The following is a 20,543-nucleotide window of genomic DNA, read 5'->3' on the forward strand; positions in this document are numbered from 1 at the left end:
TCATTCGGGGCTGCTGGGAATATAGACTATGAACCAGAGGCTGGGAGAAGGACGTGCAGCCGTGGGCTCAGAGGGAAGGGGCGTGGGCGTTGAAGCACCGTGCCCAGGAAACTGAGCCCAAGTGATTTCTGAGACTCGGAAGAAAATGCTGACGGCCATTTTCCCCCCTTTTCCTTTTATTTTAAAGATTTTCAAACATACAAATGGGAAGAACATTGATACTGGAAATGTACATATCTGCTGCTCCAGCAGCCGTTAACGCTTGCCCGTGTGATTCTGCGAGCCACACCCTCCCATGAATAGTGTCGCTCCATCCCATCGCTGGGAAAGGACATTGGTGTTCCTTTCGTGACCTTAGTCACCTTCGTGTCATTATCTTAGCCCGCAAAACAGCCCAAAGTCAAGAAAAATCAGTGTTGTTACTAGGCAGAGGTTATTATTGTGGCGTGGTTGTAACATTACGATTTTATGATGGCTGGACAGAGGCATTCAGAGTTTGGAGGGAGTGTATATTCATGACTCCTTTCAGTTCCGTGATTCCGTACTCCAACTTTGGAGCATACTATCGCCTATAAAATTATTTCATTTTTATTTTGTTTATGTTTAAATTTAGAGCTTTTCAGGAAAATTCCTCAATGGATTGTGTTTATTGGGTAGATGGAATAATGCATTTTTGAATGTGATTGGATGTTGTCTATGGAATGTGGTAGAATGTGGTTTATATGGTTCATCAGAAAAGGCATGGCATATCTTTCTGTTTTGTTTTTTTTTATGCAAAGATGCATCATGTCTTTAAATTTAGACAACCCCCCAGTTTACCTTTACTGCCCATGTGGGAGTCCAGCACCCTTAACCACCACGCCACCTGCCATTCTGCCAAGCAGAGGCACTGGATGGTCTTGGGGGAAGAGAAGTGCCGCCATAGGGTAACGAGACACCTCCTACGGAGGAATGGGCTCAGTGTGCCAGGTTCTGCTCTCTGGTCCACAGGCCTCTGGGGAGGGGTGAGAGGTGGGGGGTCCTGCTCTGTGTGACTTAAGAACTTCTCTCCATCTTGTGTCGTTGCCATCTGTAGATGACTTTCAAGATCTCTGTGGACTGCAAAGAATAGTTTTTAAAAAAGTTATTTCTTCCATGAGCAAGACAGAGAGGTTTGGGAGGGCAGGAAGGCGGGAGAGGGGCAGAGAGTAGCCTCAGCGGGTCGCGTTTTTGTGCCGTGGTCCACCCCAGCTTCAGCCGGCCTTGGATAATGGGCACAGTACGTTGTGAACCTGGAACTTTGTCCATGGGTCAGCCTTGCAGTGTCATGGTTTACCTCTCTGAACCATTGGGCCCCCAGTTTTTTTTTTTTTGAGAGGTTTTCGCTATAGGGTGTGTGTGCTCGCCAGACAGACAGACATAGAGACAGAAAGCGAGAAATCATCCCCCAGGGGGGATGGTCACACCACAATCCCTTCTCCTCCATTCTCCTCTCGGGATCTTGGGCACGCACGCACACGCGCCCGGCGTGAGTTCTAAGCCACCGGGTCCAGGACGCGAACCGCAGTCGACTACGTGGGAGTCCAGCGACATAGCCATTACGCTAACTGCTGGTTCCCCCTCCAGTAATTTTTGACAGGTGACCAAACTTGTGTGTGGTCTCACGTTGTCAAGATGGAACACAACTCCTTTATGATTAATGAGTTCTAAACACTTCTGGATGATGGAATTGTTCAAACTAACTGCCGACAGTACACATTTGAACCGACTGGCAGGAGCTCAAAAAAACACAACACCTTTAAAATCCCACCACACTGAGAGCATAACCTTCCTCTGATGGTCTGCTTCCAATGTTGTTTGAGGCAACTCATCATGCAGGACCAAGACCGTCTGTGCACCACATCGTTGTGAACAGTCCATTTCTTGTCACCAGAGCTTCCTTACATATCCCAGCCTTTTCAGGTGGTCGCGAACAACTGAATGACAGATGTTCAATGTTTCTGCAATCTCTTGTGTTGTGTAACATGGGATTGACGTGATCAATGATTTTATTTTATCATTATCAACCTCAGTGAGCTTTTCAGCCTTCCGGTTCAAGGTTTTCCCTCTCTGAACATTGGGCCCCCCATTTTTTTTTTTTTTGAGAGGTTTTCGCTATAGGGTGTGTGTGCTCGCCAGACAGACAGACATAGAGACAGAAAGCGAGAAATCACCCCCCAGGGGGGATGGTCACACCACAATCCCTTCTCCTCCATTCTCCTCTCGGGATCTTGGGCACGCACGCACACGCGCCCGGCGTGAGTTCTAAGCCACCGGGTCCAGGACGCGAACCGCAGTCGACTACGTGGGAGTCCAGCGACATAGCCATTACGCTAACTGCTGGTTCCCCCTCCAGTGTTTCTTAAATGGGCCACAACTAAGTCACTCGATTCCCCATAAAACCTGGGGAGGCTGGCAAGTAGGCACTAGGCATGTGCGTGGAATGAAAATGAAACCCGTTTGGTAATCGGTAGCATTGTCTCTGTCAGAGTAACCTGCTCCTTGGACACAGAGCTTCCTGTGGTCATCAGGAAGGCTCCTTCCCCTTCAGCTAGTCATGGAATCCAGATCCCGGGAGGGGATCCACTGGAGCCTGGGGAGACAGGCTGGCGCCCTCGGAATTGTGCGAGGGGCAGACTGAAAAGCTGATGCAAGCGGTGCTGATGGGGAGACAGACTGTGGGCCCCGGACAGTGATCCTGGAGGGCAGAGTCCAGTATGTCTCACAGGGTCGTGAGTCATGGCTTAGTTCTGCTGGAACTCTTTGAGGCATTAAATGAGAGTGCAGATAGAGCGCACGGCCGGGATCAGGGGGACTCCCTGTAGGTCACGAGTAAGGCTCCGAGGCAAAGTCAGCTCAGAAGTGGGATGCTGCTGATCCACTCACAGCATTGTGTCAAGGCCTAGAATCTTATCTGGTGCAAGACAGCTCAGCAGATGCTTCCAGGGTGCTGGAACTCAGGTCTTTCTCTAGATTGGGAAACTCAGGGTTAAACTGTGAGTGAGCTCTGTGTGGAGCCCCGTGGCTGCTGAGTTAGCACACAGAGGTGCGGGTGTCCCAACTTGGAGAGCCGACACCACGCCCTGCTGCTCCAGGACTGGAGGTAGGAGCCACTGTTTCTTCAGAAGAATGGTTAAGGTACTTACCAACAGAAAGAGGAAACCAGCTAGCCAACAAATAAAACACAGGACAAACAAGAAGAAAAAATGGGGGGGCAAACCCACATGAGAGTGGGGAGGTCCTGCCTTGTGGTTATGGGCTTGGCTTTGGGACCAGACCATCTGGGTTTGATTCCCATCTCCTGCTTTCTAGCCATGAAACCATAGGCAAATTGTTTGGTCTCTGAAATCTGCAAAATGGAGCTGGAATTTTACCTGTGCGATAGGGTTTTGAGAATCCAGTAAATTAATATAGAGTACCTAAAACCGAGCCCGTTTTCATTCAGGTAGCCCTTCTGTGGCTGAGGTGCTTAGACCAGGCTCAGAATATTTGGTCGGGGTTAGCTGCTATAGCTGATATTCTAATCTCCTGGATAGTAAAGCTTTAGTAGAAATTATATTTGCCTTTGGTACAACATCGTATTTCCCTTAGAATGTTAAACGGCTCAGGCAACCAAACCTCAAGGAGGCAAGCCGTGTGGGAGGTCCAGACGAGAATTATTAAACCATCACAGGGTGGAAAAAGGAGCTTCATGCCAGCTGCCCACCAGCCTGGAAGGGGAGAGGATTGTGTTTCTGCAGGAGTAAAGTTAGCCACGTTTGCTGAGTCCCCGGTGTGTGGGATGGGGTGGCAGCCCATGAGCAGTTTTCAGCCAGAGCCAGCCCGTTCTGGCCCTTGGACGGGATGGGGCCCCTCTGGGAGGTGGGAGAGGCTGTGACTGGGACAGAGTGGCTGACAGTCACAGGGACACTGAGTCGCAGGCATCTCTGACAGCGGGGTTGCTGCAGTGGTGCGGCAGGCCCCAGCTGGGAGCCACGCTTGTTCTCTACTCTTGAGTCGTTGGGTCGGCCCCGGGAAGCATGTCACGGTCAGCCGTACTCATGGCCGGAACTCTGGCCTCTGCCCTCCTTCTGTGAGTCTCCCAATGCATCGTCCTGGGCTTGTTGGGGGCTGACTGCAGTCCAGGGACACTGCAGGCTCAGGCTCCCTCTATGTGGGTTACCTCCTTCCGTGTCATTAATGGCTTCCCTCAGGCCTACCTGATACCATTCTGGAATGAAAGGGGTTGAGGCCAGCCTCGAGGGTTTACGAGGGAGTGTCTGCAACTTCCTAGAAGCCTCTCTGATCCCTGACCCAACAGGGCCCCTTCCCAGCCTGCACTTGGATTTTTAACCAGACACTTGGCATTGGGCCTATTTCCCGTTTCTTCTCTTGCTCCACAGACTTCCTTCCGTGTTGGGGGTCACATTAACAGAGCTCGTGTTTTTCCTCTCGACTTGCACAGGTAACAATGGGAGAGGTGCTCCCGTGTTCACCGGCGAGGTCGACTGCACCTACTTCTTCACGTGGGACACGGCGTTCGCCTGCATCAAGGAGAAGGAGGACCTCCTCTGCAGCGCCACGGATGGGACGAGGCGCTACGACCTGTCCGCGCTGGCTCGCCACTCAGGTGCGCCTCCTTGCCCGCAGGGCTCAGGCCTGTGTTCAGGGTGGCTCTCCAGGAGTGCTCCTGCTCAGGCTGTCACTGCTCAGGTTGCTGGCTGACCGGGGCACGGGCCCGCGGCTTTCCTTCATCCAAAGCCAGGGATGATGGGTGGAGCCCTGCGTGGGAGGTGAACTCCTGAATTGGAGAGCGCCCTGACCGTTTTCTCGCTGGGTTTCCTTGGGCTTCGTTTCTCAGAGTTCATAAAACTGCCCAACACTGACTGCAGCAGGCCCTGTGCTCTGTTTAGAAACTTTATTTTTGTTTTAAGTTGAACTCTTCAGCACCTTTCTAGTTCCAGCATTCCCATGCCAGCACGCAGGTTTAGGCTCGGTGGCTAAGACAGCCGGGTGGAGGCTGCCAGAGCTGGGCTTCAGGGCCTGTCTTTGGCCTCGTGCTTCTGCCCTTCCATCTCACTGCCTCCCCATCTGAATGGGATCAGCATCTCCCCCTTACTCGACGAGGATCAGGGATGTGTGAATGGGCCCCTTGGGCCACTGTCCAGTGCTGCATCAGTGTTGGAGCTTGTTCTTGAGGTCGGCTCACAGTGAAAACCCGCTGAACCCTTGTTCCACAGCAGCATCAGACGGGGTGCTGGGGTACCACAGAGGCCCGACCGCATGGCCTTGCCCTGGTGGGGCTTGGGAATTAGCAGGAAACAGAGAGGGTGGAGGAAGGAGGGACATCCCAATCTCACCGGGGGAGTAGCCCTGGAATCGCATCTCTAAGGTGGAGATTGCCCCTTAGGAAAGAGAATGACCTGCCTAAGATCACATGATTGCCAGGGCAACAGGATTGTCACCAGGTCTTCTTCGTCCCCTTGGGGGAAAGCACACAGCTAGAAAGAGGATTGAATCCCTCTGTGGGGTGTTGGGGAGCTTTCCTTGGGCAGAGGCTGTGGGAGTCCCCACCACACACGCTCCTGTTTGCAGCCGGCCCCTACAGAAGACACCCCGTGGGTGCCCATCTTCCGGCCCAAGACACCCTGTGGGTGCCCATCTTGCGGCCCCTTCAAGCTGTTGGGCATGGTGCTTGCTTAGGCTCCGGTGCACGTGTGCCAAGGAGGAGGCTGTGCACGGGAAAGGCCTAACCTCGGAATCAGGGACCTGGTTGAGGACTTTTTTGTTTCGTTTTGTTTTAAATGCCACTGGGTTCAAGCCACGCCTAGGACCTGTGAGGGCTGCAGAAACACATTTCTTCACCCAGCAAACTCCCGACACCCCGTGGTTCTCTGGGAAGCTGGAGTATTCTGCAGCATTTGTGGTTAGATGGTCGCAGGGCAGCCAGGAGGTGAGAATGAGGTGAGGGCTAGAACCCTGTCATTGCTGAGGAGCCCCTTCTAGACTTCACGGCCCCACCCAGCCATCCCCAGTGTCAGGGCAGGACCTGGTTTCTGCATGGCGCTGTGGTTTTCTTCAGCTGTGAACCGGATGTAGTTCTGCCAACGTCTGTGGCACCTCTGCTGAACTGTGGGGCTTTTGCTTTCAAGGACTGGTGTTTTTATCTTTGCGTCCTTTTCCACACAGTGGCAGCTGTTCATGGAAGAGTGGTTTTTCGGGACCACTCCTTTTCTTGTGGTTGTGCCCTCTGCCTCCTGTGGCTTTCTGGCCAGAGTCTGCTCACTGACTGGCTGCCAGCCCTTCGGAGTTTGCAAACTAGGCATCACTTGTCGCTCTCGGGCACCTAGGTCTGCTCTCGAGTTGCACATGGATGAGAGACTGGAGGCCTCCAGGCCCAGGGTCTGCGGCTGGTACTGGGTCCATGGGCGGCCGTCCCCCAGGCCCCACGGCTGGCTTCCTGATTGAGTTTTCAGTTCCTGGGTTTGCAGTGTGGAGCTGTTCAGTCCTCTGTTCCGTGGCTATGCCACGGAAGATACATCAGGGTCTGGTTTGTTTCCGTCACATTAAATGGAAACCGAGGAGCAGCAATTTAGTGACCAAATGCCCACTGAGTTTGGGGCCTTGACCTCGGCTTCATCACCGTGATGGGATTCACAGAGATGTCGTCACTGCCTTTGGCCAAAAGGAACTTTTTTTTCGTTACAGAATCAGAACAGAATTGGGAAGCGGTGGATGGCAGCCAGACGGAGACAGAAAAGAAGCATTTCTTCATCAACGTGTGCCACAGGGTGCTGCAGGGAGGCGAGGCGCAGGGCTGTCCTGAGGAGGCCGCAGCCTGTGCCGTGGGTGAGCTGTGCCCGAGGGCAGGTTCCGGTGCTGGTTCCCAGGGGCTGAGGAACTCTGCCCCCTTGCATGGAGTGAATTAAAAGTCCTCCTTGGTTTGCCTCAGCCTGCTCTCCTCTGTACATGTAAGGGTGGTAACCGAAGCATTGGCTCAGACGTAGCTACGTGGTGCACTTCGGCCTCCTGAGGTTGGCCGCAGCCTCCTGACGTTGGCTGAAGCCAGAGCTGGGAACAGAAAGGACATCGTTAGAAAATACTTGATTGTCTTTTCATTTTGCCACCTGAAAAATGGTGTTACCAATACATGCGTAAAACCGATTTTAAAGCCCTTTTACTGCCTGAACCTCACTGTCTGAAAGTTCCGGCTGAAGGGATGTAGAGTCTCAGTGGTAGCCCTCCTGAAGGTGCTGGTCGCCCAGTTCCTTCGCTGTGACCCTTCGGCTCCTTGAGCCATCATGCAGAGACATGTCAGTTTCACATCGGTCCATGGAAGTTAGCTGCCATTTACGAACCACTTGGAAAATGAGCATCGCGGTAAACATTTGGTAGGGAACAGTGAGCTTTGTTGGATTTCAGGACCTACTACTCGGAACTGGTTCTGTATCTTTCAAAGAATGTGTAGGCATGCTCATGTCTTTTTTTAAAAAGCACTCTGGGACAGAATTTTAATACTTTATAGTAAAAAGCAGCTGAGCCAAGAATCGAGTGGCAGCTCGAGTTGCTGGACGGCTTTAGTTAGTATCTGCTTTGGTCTTAAAGACAACCTCTGGCCCTTTGTACCCTCAGAAGACGCGTGTCCAGGGGAGCTGAGGCCCAGCACATGGGCGTGGGGGTGCTTATGGAGGGCGGCCATGGCGATGGTGCACACCAGCTCTGGTGCCCTTGCAGGACATGGCCCCTTCCTGCTAAGCCTGGGGGTGGCCTTGGCATCCTCAATGTGGCGGTTACTGCCCAAGCCTTCCATTCAAGAAGAGCCATCTGCTGGTTAGGCGGCCTGGATGGCGCCGTGGTGCTCCTGTCCGGTTTGAGCTGACTCGGGGCACCTCTTTGTGTCGCGATCGTTTGTAACCATGCCTTTTGCTTTTTTTCCTGCTTTCTTTCTGTTTTCCAGATAAGAATGGAAGTAAAAATCTGGGAAAATTCATTTCTTCTCCTACAAAAGAGAAAGGAAACATTCAGCTCTCTTACTCAGATGGCGATACTTGTGGTCAAGACAAGAAAATAAAAACGAACATAACACTTATATGCAAGCCAGGTGAAAATAAAACTTTTTAAGATGAAATGTTTTCATGACTTTTCCAGAGGCGACCCACCTACTTCACTGCCCTGTCCCTCGTGGTCACGGCAGGGGAGCTGGGGTGGAAATGGTGCCGAGCACCATAGGTTTCGGCATCTTGGGCGATGGGTCAGCTGGATTTTCCCCCATACCCCGCCCAAACCTAGTTCGAAAAGGGGAACCCTGTGATGGGTATCTGAAGGGAGTTGTGTTGTAATATTTGCATGAGTTGTGGGCCCCATGTAACTTCTGCCTGAGGGCTGGTACAGAGCCACCCCTGCTGTTGCTTAACTTCCTGCAGAAGGGAAAGGTCTTAAATGGTCTTTTTTTTTTTTTTTTTTAAAGAGAGATTTTTGCTGTAGGGCATGTGCACTTGCCAGAGAGACAGAAATAGAAAGTGAGAAATCATCCCCCAGGGTGGATGGCCACGCCAGTCCCTTCTCCTCTTGAGATTTTGGGTGTGCCTGCACACACCCCCAGCCTGAGTTTTTTTTTTTTTTAAGCTGCTGGGTCTTAGACTTGAACCATGGTCAACCTCATAGGAGTCCAGCAACCTAGCCATTACGCCATCTGCTGGTCCCCTTAAATGATCTCAAGGTGTTGCCATGACCTCCCCATTTAAGTGCAGCGTGTGTTTTCCCTTACCTTTCCTCGTAGATACGTGCTGTATGCGTGTTCACACGTGTTAACGCTGCTCAAGATGTAGTAGCCGTGAATGTTTTCTCATGCTTCACTCTTCTATTTATAGCTCCTCGGACTTCCTGATTGAGGCGGTCTGGCTTTGCTATTTTTAAACATCTTCCCAGTTCTTGGACTAGTGGCCGGTTTCCAGTGCTGGTCACTGTGTTAACACACGCCCTTGCCCTCCCTCCTGCTGACGTAGTGCCTTTGGGATAGGGTCCGAGGTGGCGCCATTGTTTGTCTTACTGGGTGAAATGTATAGAACGGAAATTGATCATTTCAACCATTTTTTTCAAAATAGTCACAAAATATACGTACCATAAAATGTAGTCTTCACTCTTTGAGCGCGTAGTTCCATGGTGTTAAGTACGTCCATGTGTGCAGCCGTCACCACCACCCACGTCCAGAATGGTCTTTCTCCCCTGGGACTCTGTCCCCTTGAACACTCCACATGTCCCTGCCCCCAGCTCCCGGCCACCCTCCTGGACCCCTCATGGAAGTGGAGCCATATAGTACCTACAGGACCCTTGACGTGCCGTCCCTCATTTCGCGCTGCCCCTTCCAAAAGCAGGAGTAAGGGAGGTTTTCCGGGGATGCACAGGCCGCTGATTCCTCTCTCCCCCATTGACAGGTGACCTGGAAAGTGCGCCTGTGCTGAGGACCTCTGGGGACGATGGCTGCTTCTACGAGTTTGAGTGGCACACGGCTGCGGCCTGCGTGCTGTCGAGGACGGAGGGCGAAAACTGTACGGTCTTTGATTCCCAGGCAGGTGTGTGACGCAGCGGGGCCTCGTCGTCTGGTGTGACTCGGGGACATTTAAGGTTTTCTCTGGACATTTTCTATGAGTGTTTTCAGAGTAACCTGCTTCAGAATTTATTAATGCATCATTTGACCTACATTCTGGAAATTTCATGCTTGGGGTGATTTCAGATATGGAAAATGCTCTCTTAAGTACTTGTTGAGGTGGGTAGGTTTGCTGAGTGCAGAGCTCAGGAGCGCAGGGACCGCGTAGTGTCTGGGAAGGCTCTCGCCGGAGTTCTCGCCAGAAACCCGCCTTACCGGGCACCCTTAGGAGGCTGTCCCTTGGTGGTCATTCCGTTTGAACACACTGGTGGTTTATTAGGTCAGCAGTTATGGGTTCTGAGTAGGGTTTTAGGCTAATGCAGTGAAGGAGAGTGGCGGTGTTGAATCCGTCTCCAGGGGACCTGTTAGTGGTGGCAGCTTCGGTGGCCTGGAAGACAAATGTCTCTCTGCCTCTTCAGAGTCTTCTGATCACAAGGAAGCCCCTGGGAAGAATCCTTTTTCTTGCCCCTGGAGGGTGGGTCACCCTGTTGACTGTCTTTTGACCAGCTGTACATACTCTTACTGTTTTAATTCTTGCTTAGGGTTTTCTTTTGACTTATCTCTGCTCACAAAGAAAAACGGCGCCTACAGAGTTGAGACAGAGAAGTACGACTTTTACATAAACGTGTGTGGCCCGGTGTCCGCGAGCCCCTGCCCGCCAGACGCAGGAGCCTGTCAGGTAGCAAAAAGGCAAGTTGCTGCCCAGCCCGCAGGTGTTTCGTGCCTGTAGGCACTATCTGGGAACAATAACATCTAACAATAACAGTCCATGACTTCACTGCTTTACAACGCATTTAACCACCGAGGAGGCCTGGCCTGAAAATGAGAAGTGCAAGGTGTTCTGTTTCCCAGAGAGGGAGCCAGCCCCACGCCTGGGCAGGAAGAATGCACGTATAAGCTGCACCACTTGCATTTTGCACTTCTCAGGTCATAGATGTTTATGAGCGTGTTTCTATTCTGTGTGGCGTTAGTGCAACCAAAGTCAGTTGGCTCTGAAACCCATGGGGCCCAATGGGCATGGGGAAGCCCCCCCCCCCCAACGAGAAACCCTGGTGTGGTCTACAGCTGGGTCCTGCCCCCTGTCTCCACACTGCTCGTCAGCCCCGCCTGCAGCCTTGCAGCCGTGACGAGCTCATGCTCATCGGTCTGTCCTGTGTGTGCATTCTAGTGACAGGAAGGCTTGGAACTTGGGGCTGAGTAACGCCAGACTTTCGTACTATGATGGGATGGTGCAGCTGAGCTACAAGGATGGCACGCCCTACAACAACGAGAAGCACACGCCCAGAGCGACCCTGATCACGTTCCTCTGTGACCGCGAGGCTGGAGTGGGTTTTCCTGAATATCAGGTAGGCATTGTCCCTTGGGTAGTTCCAGGCTCATAGGAGTGTGCTGTAGGCCCTCGATTCAGAAGCAGAACGGTTATGAGTCTGGTTCCTCACCAAGCCATCACCTTAATTAATCCTTTCAGGTAGACTGAGGTACGGAGACAGTAGTCCCTTTTTAAGCTGTTTATGTAGCTGTTATGAGGATCGTACACCTCAGCCATGGTCTACAACCCTATTGGTTTTGGGTACAAAACGTGAAAGCATCAACATTTATCCTTTATCCCTACTTAGAAAGGGCTAAAGTTCTGTCTTAATTTATTACTGGGCAGTCATTTCTTTTTAATAAAGAGAAAGGTGGACGAAGTAAACTGCTGAGAGGTTTTTATTTGAAACAATGTGCTGGTCATTTCTCACATGCTGGCTTGTGTAAGGTTTTCTTTTCCGCTGGCTGTCCCTCCTTGTTCACGGCTTGTCCTGTGGTTAGGAAGAACACAACTCCACCTACAACTTCCGGTGGTACACCAGCTACGCCTGCCCGGAGGAGCCCCTGGAGTGCGTGGTCACTGACCCATCCACCTCGGAGCAGTACGACCTGTCCAGGTGAGCCGGGCACGCCCCTGCCAGCTCCACAGTGCAGTTGCTGAGGGTGGGCTTGCTGCTGAGCTCTGCCATGGAGTAACGCTAGCTCGGGGGTAGGGCCAAGATGGGAACTTTGGGCAGTTTCTTCCCCAGTTTTTAAAAAATTACTATTTATTTATTATTATTATTTTTAAAGTTTGTTATAGGGCATGTGTGCTTACCAGAGAGACATAGTGAGAAAGAGAAAAGTGAGAAAGTACCTACCTCCAGGTCTAGGACTTGAACCATAATCGGCTATGTAGGAGTCCGGTACCCTAACCACCAGGCCACCTGCCAGCTCCAAGAATGAATTCTAACAAGGTTCTTGTAACCTTTGCAATATCAAATGGTCTTGTCACAGCAAAGTTTCGGTCTTCAGTTCCGTTCTTTAACACAGCAGTGCCGAGGTGTGGGGGCAGGCTTAAGGTCCTTGGCCTACCGAGTGTAGGAGGTCAGGTATTATCACACCGTTATGGAGTCACATGAGCTCCTTGCGGTTTGGTAGGGTATGTGTCATTTGATAGGTTTTTTTATTGGCTAGTTAGAAATAAATGGTCAGAATGGTACGTGTAAGCTGTTTCAAAATGTGCATTTTGCTTTAAAATTTTAGCCTAGCAAAATCTGAAGGCGGTCGTGGAGGAAACTGGTTTGCCATGGACAACTCAGGCGAGCATGTCACCTGGAGGAAATACTACATAAACGTGTGTCGGCCTCTGAACCCCGTGCCAGGCTGTGACCGATACGCATCGGCTTGCCAGATGAAATACAAGAAAGACCAAGTGAGTCTGTCTCCACTGGTTGTCTCGTTTCCCCTCTTAGAGCACGACCGAGTGGGCGGAGATGGTTATTTTGGGACTCACAGATCAAAGTAGGCCTGGCTGCTCAGCCGGAGCCCCTCTGTGTGAGCGGGCCCCGCGTGAGCCAGTCTGCCTCCTGAACAGACGTGTGTCCTGCTTGGACCCTTGTTCACATTTCAGACCTGCAGAAAGGCAGAGCCGCGTGCTGCCAACCTTTGATCTCAGCACAGGGCAGGGGAAGCTCGTAATGGGTTTGTCTGGCCCGAATTCAAAAGCGTCTGAGCGATTTGCAGACATCTGTAAGAGAGTTTGTGCTTTCCAAAGCTCTTGCTTCTGGATTAATTAGGGAACAGTGGTAGGTTTGGGGGAGTCGCCATGGAGGAACAAGACCTAGGCAGTAGCCCTCGCTCTGGGGCCAGGCTGTGCTTCTCCATCTGACCACATACTTCCTGTGGGTGTGCAACACGGAAGTAAAGATACATGTGTGTTCTGGAAGTCGGCCTCTGCGAGGATGACGTGTTGCGAATGTACTTTCCATGGCGTATGCCAATGGCAGCGTGAAGGTTTTTACAGGAAGACGGTTGTGCTCTGGTGGTGAAGAGCCGAGTTCCTGGTGTGTGGCCCTGTGCTTGTGTGTGTGTGGTCTTTGTTGGAGAAATGACCTCGACCTCAAAGCACAGTCAGTGCTAATTCTGACTCCATGTTTGTGAACCCTCCGGCCCCCTGACTTTGGCTACCCCCACGTCAGGTGCAGAGCCCCTGCATGGCCATCCCTGAACAGCGCAGTTTCCCGCCTGCAGCTGAACAAGGCAACGCTCTGCCCTCCCGTCTTGGCCTCATGCAGAGAGGACCAGCACGGGGCAGGAGGAGGAGGCAGGGATGGCCAATGCAGGGCGAGAGGCCCTGGGCCGGTTGGATTACTGGATCTGGATCTCAGTCTGGGCACCAAATAGTGGGGTGTCCTCAGCTGACAAGTGACGCTTCTGAGCCTCATTGTCCCTTTCGTAAAATGAAGGAAATAGAGCCCATCAGGGTGAGCCATTAAGATAAAAGGTTATAGTCTACACGAGCTATGTGATATGAGGGGACGTCAAGAAGATCATGGAAAAATAGAATTCAAGTTTTAAGTTTCTTTTGATGCAAAAATGTTTTTGAAATCCGTATGTAGTTTTTTCTTTTTTTCCTTTTTGCTATAAGGGTGCATGTGCTCGCCAGAAAGACAGAGACAGACAGACAGAAAGCGAAAAATCACCCCCCAGGGGGGATGGCCATGCCGCAGTCCCTTCTCCTTCGTTCTCCTCTCGGGATCTTGGGCATACACGCACACGCGTCTGGCATGAGTTTAAGCCACCGGGTCTGGGACTCGAACCATGGTTGACTACATGGGACATAGCTATTATGCCAACTCCTGGTCCCACGTAGTTTTTTCATAATACACATGTTCCTTAACTTTCTGAAGACCCGTTGTGGATATTATTAGTGGTGAAGTCAGCACCTGAACCCGGTCGTATGTTCTAAAGCCTGTGTTTGTGAATTTTAGAACACACGGGGCCATATGAACTGCTGGCGAGCTGCTGGCCACAGCGACTCTCAGCAAAGATGTAGAAGCATTGCATGGCTTCTCTCCCAGCCCGGCAGTGTTCTTTTTTTGCAATAGGGCATGTATGCTTGCTGGAGAGAGACGGGGGGGAAGCAAGGAAGCACTCTACCGGGCACTCATCCACGCACGCTGGGCATGTTTCTCAGATCACTGGGTCCAGCATCACGCCATGCAGTCGGCCGTGGGATCCAGCTGCCTTAACTACTGCACCACCAGCTGGTCCACTCGCTGATTATTCCTTTCTCCAAAACTTTCCTAACTTTGGGTGAATTTGACTCTTTTCACAACCCTTTTCTCTCTTTGGCCACTTTTCTTTTTAAAGAGTTTTTTGCCTTAAGTGTGTGCAGTCACTAGAAAGAGAGACAGAGAGACAGAGAGAGTGAGAGGCAGAAAGTGAGAAATCACCCCCTAAGGGACCCCCACCCCCGGGGAAATGGCCACTGGCGCTGCAGTCCCTTCTCTCCCATTTCCCTCCTGGGATCTTGGGCATGCACACACTCACACCTGGTGTGATTTTTCAAGCCATCAGGTTGAACTCTAACCGTGGTCAGCCATGTGCAGTTCAGTGACGTAAGCACTACACCATCTGCTGGCCCTCTTTGGTCACATTCGAATAAGCCTTTTCTTCTTGAATATGAAATGCTGGTGTTTCTCGAAATTACAGTCTCAGTTCTCTTTTCTTCTGCACACTTTCTAGGAGATCTTATTCCTTCCAGTGGCCGTGTAGAGGGGAGCTTCAGAAAGATCAGGGAGGGCCAGTTCTCAGACTGAGCAGCTGAGAGCTGGATCCCGCTTGGCTGATTGGAGTTCAGATCCCAGCCCTGGCTGCTGGAAAATCATGCCCAGTGCATGTGTGCATTGTGTCTAACAGCCCGGCAGGATGGAGAGATGGAGAAGGAATTGTGGCATGACCCTGCCCCATTGTGGGTTGTCCCTCCCTCCCACGTGCCCTCTGGTGATTATAAAACCTAAGTTTGTGGGAAAATGCAATCAAATTATGAGTTTATTTTGGTGCACAAAAATTTGAAATCCACGTACAGTATTCTAATGAAATGCATTCTCCACGAGCACTCCGAAACCCTCCTAGTGTGCTAAACCCTTGGAGCAGTGGCTCCGTACCCGGTCATGCGCTGCTGGCAGCGTGGTGCGAACTGAGGACTGAGGATGAGCCTTGACCAAACTAGCAGTGAAGAGGTGCGCGTTCCCCTTCCCAGGGGAAAGCCTCACCAGATGTTTTTGCTGCAGGACTCCTTTGCGGAAACGGTTTCCATCAGCAACTTGGGGATGGCGAAGACAGGCCCGGTGGTGGAGGAGAGCGGCAGCCTGCTCTTGGAGTACGTCAACGGCTCTGCCTGCACCACCAGCGATGGCAGACTGACCACCTACACCACGAGGATCCACCTGGTCTGTGCTCGCGGGAGCCTGGTGAGCATGCCCGTCACCTCCGTTGCTCGGGTGCTCCTGACCTGATGTGTCTTTCAACAGAACCAGATGCATCTTGGGGTGGGCAGAGATGTAGGTTGGTCTTATTCTGGGTACAGTCAGCATGCGGTGTCAGGGGGAGCTGGCTGGGCACGCGCCATGCCTTCTTGGCTTGATTTCTGAGTGTTACCTCGTCCTTTACTGTGGGCATGGAGCTCTGGCGTGGCAGGTGCCGACTGGCGTTCTGCAGACGGACTTTTCTCCTGAGTTGTACAGACACCACCTCACCTTTTAGTTCTTGCGAGTTGATGACCTGAGGATCGCTTTTCAGAGTGATCTCACGTGGGCACTGTGTCAGCACTTACATGAGGCCTGCTGCACAGTGCCGGCTCGGGGATTATTCACCAACTGACCGAAGAGGGCCCCGTTCCCAGAGAGTTTTGCAAGTCCCAGGGTGTTTATGGGTAAAGTTCAGTTACTTTTTACAACCACATCATGAGACAGAAGGAACGTGGTGCCCAGCGATGGTAGGGCTTCTGGACTAAGGATCCCTTGGTGGGCCAGAGTATGGCCAGGGTCAGGTGACAGTGCTCCTTAACTCTGGCCCTGGGCAGCCGTTGGGACGGGACTGCTCTCTACCTCAGATTCTCACCCTTGTTTTAATGCAATCCTGCCCATAGATAGAGCCCACACGTTCTTTTATTTTTTCAGTTTTTGCTATAGGGCACACATGGTTATCAGATAGAGAAATCTCCCTCGTTTTTCAAGGTAGGCTATGGACACTTGTAGAACCTGGTCCATGGGTCACTGGGAGGGTCAACTGTGGAGTAGTGGAAAACCACCAGTGTGGTGCCCTGTCTGGGAAACCCTCACACGTGAGCCCCCGGGCCCGTGATGGAGGTGGTGCCCGTATAGGAAGGTGGCCCGCCGTTCTTTCTGTTGAAACACGCAGCGTGCACGGATTGTAAGTCGGTAGCAGCCGGATGAGTTTTCACAGTGGACATGTGCATAGGACCTCATCGAGATCTGTCAGCACCACCCAGGAGCCCCTCTCAGGCCTCTCCCCGTCACCCTCAACCCCTCTGCCGACCTCTGACGCTGCAGGTCTGCCGTGCCTGATTCGGAGCACATGTTGATGAACTCACACACTCTGCGGTCTTGCGTGCCTGCTTCTTGCATCAGCTTTTAGGGTAGTGTGTCTCCCAGAAGCGTGGGCTTGGGCTCAGGCCAGGCCTGCTCCCAGCTGTACCGTTTACTGTAGCTCGATCTCTAACGTACGTGGGAGGCAGTGCCGCGCTCCCTGGGGTAGTGAGAACACAGTGCGATTGGGAGATGCACGGGAAACACCCAGCTTACTGGCTGCAGAGTCGTCGTTGGGGTCAGTCATCGCTGAGCTGCTTCCGTGTAGCGGGCAGGTTCTTCTGCTTTGATCAAGCTCCGTGTAGCTGTGTTGACATCCATCCCGGATTTGGCCTTTCAGAGCTCCCACCCCATCTTTTCTCTCAACTGGGAGTGTGTGGTCAGTTTCCTGTGGAACACAGAGGCCGCCTGTCCTGTGCAGACAATGACAGATACAGACCAGGTACGTGTGCCTGTATAGGATCTAGTCCGTGTGTTTTACATGATTCTGTCCATAGTCAAGCCTGTGTTTCAGTGTGATCCTGTCCATAGGATAAAGCCTGTATGTTTAAAGTGCTCCTGTCTACAGGATAAAGCCCCTGTGTTTTAATGCGATCCTGCCCATAGATAAAGCCCACATGTTCTTTTTTAGTTTTTGCTATAGGGCACATACTCTTACCAGATAGAGAAATCTCCCTCCTGTTTCAAATTTCCGGGTCTGGGACTCGAACTGCACAGTTGGCCCATGGGGGATCCAGTGCCATAACCACCACGCCACCGGCCGACCCCAAAGCCTGCGTGTTCTGATGTGCCACTCCAGGCTCTCAGTGCTGATGCTGGCGTGTTCCCCAGCATCTCTCCTTCAGCGTGTGCTGCAGTCCTGGGCTCGCCTGCCCCTTGGCCCTGGTCCTCACGCTCCCCCGCTGCTCGCTTTTCCACAGAGTACAGCAATAAGCTGCTCTGGGGTCTCTGCCGCCCCAGTCTCGAGCCATGTTCACAGTGCTGTGGGTATTTCTGTATGGCAGGACATATTTCCTTCCTGTTCCCACCCCCCAAGTAACTATTTAATTGTATTTATTACTTTTTAAGGGCACATGCGCTCACTAGAGAGAGAAAGAGACAGAGAGGGAAAGTGAGAAAGCAGGCTGCCTGGTCCAGGACACATGAACCACGGTCAGCCATGTGGGAGTCCACTGCTTTAACCACCACGTCACCTGCTGGCTCCATCCTGTCCCACTTTAAACTCCCCACCAGACTGCAGACTCTTTGGCAGCAGAGATCGTGGCTTACCCAAACGAGAGACCCAGCAGGGGGTCCTGGCTTCGTAGGCTTCTGGTGGGGCAGGAGTGGTGGCTGCCAGGCCCCAACAGTGGTCCATGCTTCCTGGGCTGTGAAAGCTGCTGCCCTGTCCCCAACATTTGGTGTGCATGAACCCCAGGGAGCTGCTCATTCATCACACCTCAAAGACGACAGGAAGTTGCGTGAATTGCCCGATCCGACCGTTCTTCCTGGCACTGACTCTAAGCACATAGCTGAGTTAGAGATGTCACGGGAGGCTGGTAGGTGACATGGTGGCTAAGGCGGCTGGATTCACACACGGCCAAAAGACTGCAGTTTCTGTGTCCTGGCCCCAGTGGCCCGAAACTCACACTGGGCACATGTGTGTGCATGCTCAAAGAGAGTAGAGGAGAAGGGATTGTGGCATGGCCATTCCCCCCGGGGCGTGATTTCTCACTTTCCATCTCTTTGTCTCTCTTCTTTCTGTCTCTTCTCTGGTGAGTGCACATGCCCTAACACAAAAACCTATAAAAAAAAAAGCCCAAAACAAATGGACCATGGAACTACTCCAGGTTGTTGTTTTCTTAAAAAAAGGTATTTATGAGTGTTTTGGGGTCCCACCTAAAGTTCCCCTTTGGGGTTAGCTGTCGTCTCCAGTCCAGGTGAGGACAGTGGCCCCAGGAGCTTCCAGGTGATTGTGTTGCAGAGCCCAGTGTCATGTGGGGTGTGCTTTGGGGCTTGAAGAAGCTGCAGAACACCTGTGGTGCTACCTTGTGACCACATTCCTTTCTTTGTTCGTTTTGCTCTGAGGTATGTGCACTTGCTGGAGAGACAGAAGAGAAGGAGAAAGTGAGAAATCACCCCCAGGGGGATGACCATGCTACAGTCCCTTCTCTATTCTTGGGGGTTTTTGGGGGTTTTTTTTGGATAGGTTTTTGCTATAGGGTAGTGCACTTGCCAGAAGTACAGAGACAGAAGGTGAGAAATTACCCTCCGGGGGGATGGCCACACTGCAATCCGTTCTCCTCCATTCCTCTCAGGATCTTGGGCACGCACGCACATGCCCCCAGTGTGAGTTTAAGCCGCCGGGTTTGGGACTCGAACTGCGGTCGACCACATGGGAGTCTAGTGACACAGCCATTATGCCAATTGCTGGTCCCTCTTCTTGGGATTTTGGACATGCACACACACACACCCAGCATGTTTTTCAAGCCACCATGTCCAGGACACACACCATGTAATTGGCCATGGGAGATCCAAGCGTCTTAACCACCATGCCACCTGGGTGGCCCTGTCACCGTGTCTTTGAAGTGGACAGAGGAGCACACAGCACCTCAGTGCACACGTGCAGGCGCTGGGTGTGTTCCTGTGGGATTGGAATTGGTTTGAACTGAACATCTCTTCCCCATTTGTTCCCGTAGGCTTGCTCTATAAGGGATCCCAACAGTGGGTTCGTGTTTAACCTTAGCCCACTCAACAGCTCACAAGGATACGTGGTCTCAGGCATCGGGAAGACATTTGTGGTAAGAGTGATATGATTCATTTCCAATTTACTTTGAAGCAAGGAGAATGTGCATTTAGGTCATCTGCATGTGTTGGTTCAGGAGGTGGATGTCGCAGGAATCGCCCAGGACACAGGGTAGCAGCTGTCACTCAGGAGGATATGAGAATTAAGGAGAAAATGAACTGACCCTCCCGCCCCCGTATCCTCGTGCAGTTCAGATATGAGGACTGTTACTGTTGGACTGAGGGCTCTCCCCAGTCCGTTGATGTGCTGAGCAGGGTCTCTGAGAGCAGCAGCACTGGTGTCACCTGGGGACTTGCAGATCCTTGGGCTACACTCTGGACTCATGAGTCAGCGGCTCCGGTGGGCCCTGTGGTCTGGCCCACAGCCCCCTAGGAGACGTCGACAGCACATCGGGCTGAGAGCCACTGTGAGGAGGAAGTGGTGACTGCACTCTGTGGCAGGGCACTGACCTGAACAGCCGTGTTACTGGCGTCTGTCAGCGCCCCCGTCGTAGACTGCCCTGATGGTGCGTCTGGAGCCCTGGACAGAAATTCCCCATGTTCAGGCCGTCCTGTTACAAACTAAGCACTGCTGGAAAAGGAAAAAGGTTTTTAAAAGTCTCGATTTGTTTAACACTTGTAGCAAAGTTCACATTGGAACAAGAGAATACACACTGAAGGCAGGATACTAGGGCGGGACCGTCTTACAAAGGCAGAGGAGCATTTGCGGGGGACGCAACATGCAGGAGCATGCAGCCTGTCCCTTGGCCGGGAGGACCCAGCAGGACCCAGCAGGACCCGTGCCTCCTGGCAGCACGTGGTCTTCATCCCTGTTCCTCCCAGGCCTCTCTTTCGTAGTGTGTTTGACAGAGGCTGCAGTGTTACAAGTTCGTGCTAGTACTGTCTGATTTGCCAAGTAGCTGCTCTGAGTTAGGCTTATTCCGAGTGGTGAAGAATAGGTTCATAACAGGAGAGTGTACTCAAGCGAACATCCCACTGAACCCCATAGAGAACATGCTAGAAGCAGCATGTTCTGTGCACCAGCAGGGGTGTTAGGAGACGGCAGCTGCTTGTCCTGCTTCCTGGACAGCATGGTCCGACTCTGGATATCAGAGGTAGGAACAGAGCTTATGGGAAGGGCGTTGGGGCTCCCAGGAGTCAGGGAAGCCAGCATACTGCCTGAGGACACCAGCTCCCGCCAGCCAGCTGCCTGGTGTTCCAGGCCTGCATTCCTG

The 20,543-nt window shown here is 52.2% G+C and overlaps 1 protein-coding gene across 1 annotated transcript in view; it reads left to right on the forward strand.

Annotated features, from left to right (window-relative positions):
• IGF2R (insulin like growth factor 2 receptor) overlaps window positions 1-20,543 on the forward strand; it is a gene marked incomplete at its 5' end in the record, with an annotated part of 104,333 nt that overhangs the window by 33,963 nt on the left and 49,827 nt on the right. The window contains 11 exon segments of the mRNA XM_014589243.1: window positions 4,463-4,627; window positions 6,706-6,846; window positions 7,955-8,098; window positions 9,432-9,569; window positions 10,186-10,333; window positions 10,812-10,989; window positions 11,453-11,568; window positions 12,197-12,365; window positions 15,229-15,408; window positions 16,886-16,987; window positions 19,224-19,325. Of these exon segments, the coding sequence (XP_014444729.1) occupies window positions 4,463-4,627; window positions 6,706-6,846; window positions 7,955-8,098; window positions 9,432-9,569; window positions 10,186-10,333; window positions 10,812-10,989; window positions 11,453-11,568; window positions 12,197-12,365; window positions 15,229-15,408; window positions 16,886-16,987; window positions 19,224-19,325 (1,583 nt within the window).

Source organism: Tupaia chinensis, unplaced genomic scaffold (genome assembly GCF_000334495.1).
Source record: "Tupaia chinensis unplaced genomic scaffold, TupChi_1.0 Scaffold000346_1, whole genome shotgun sequence".
Taxonomy (NCBI): Eukaryota; Metazoa; Chordata; class Mammalia; order Scandentia; family Tupaiidae; genus Tupaia; species Tupaia belangeri.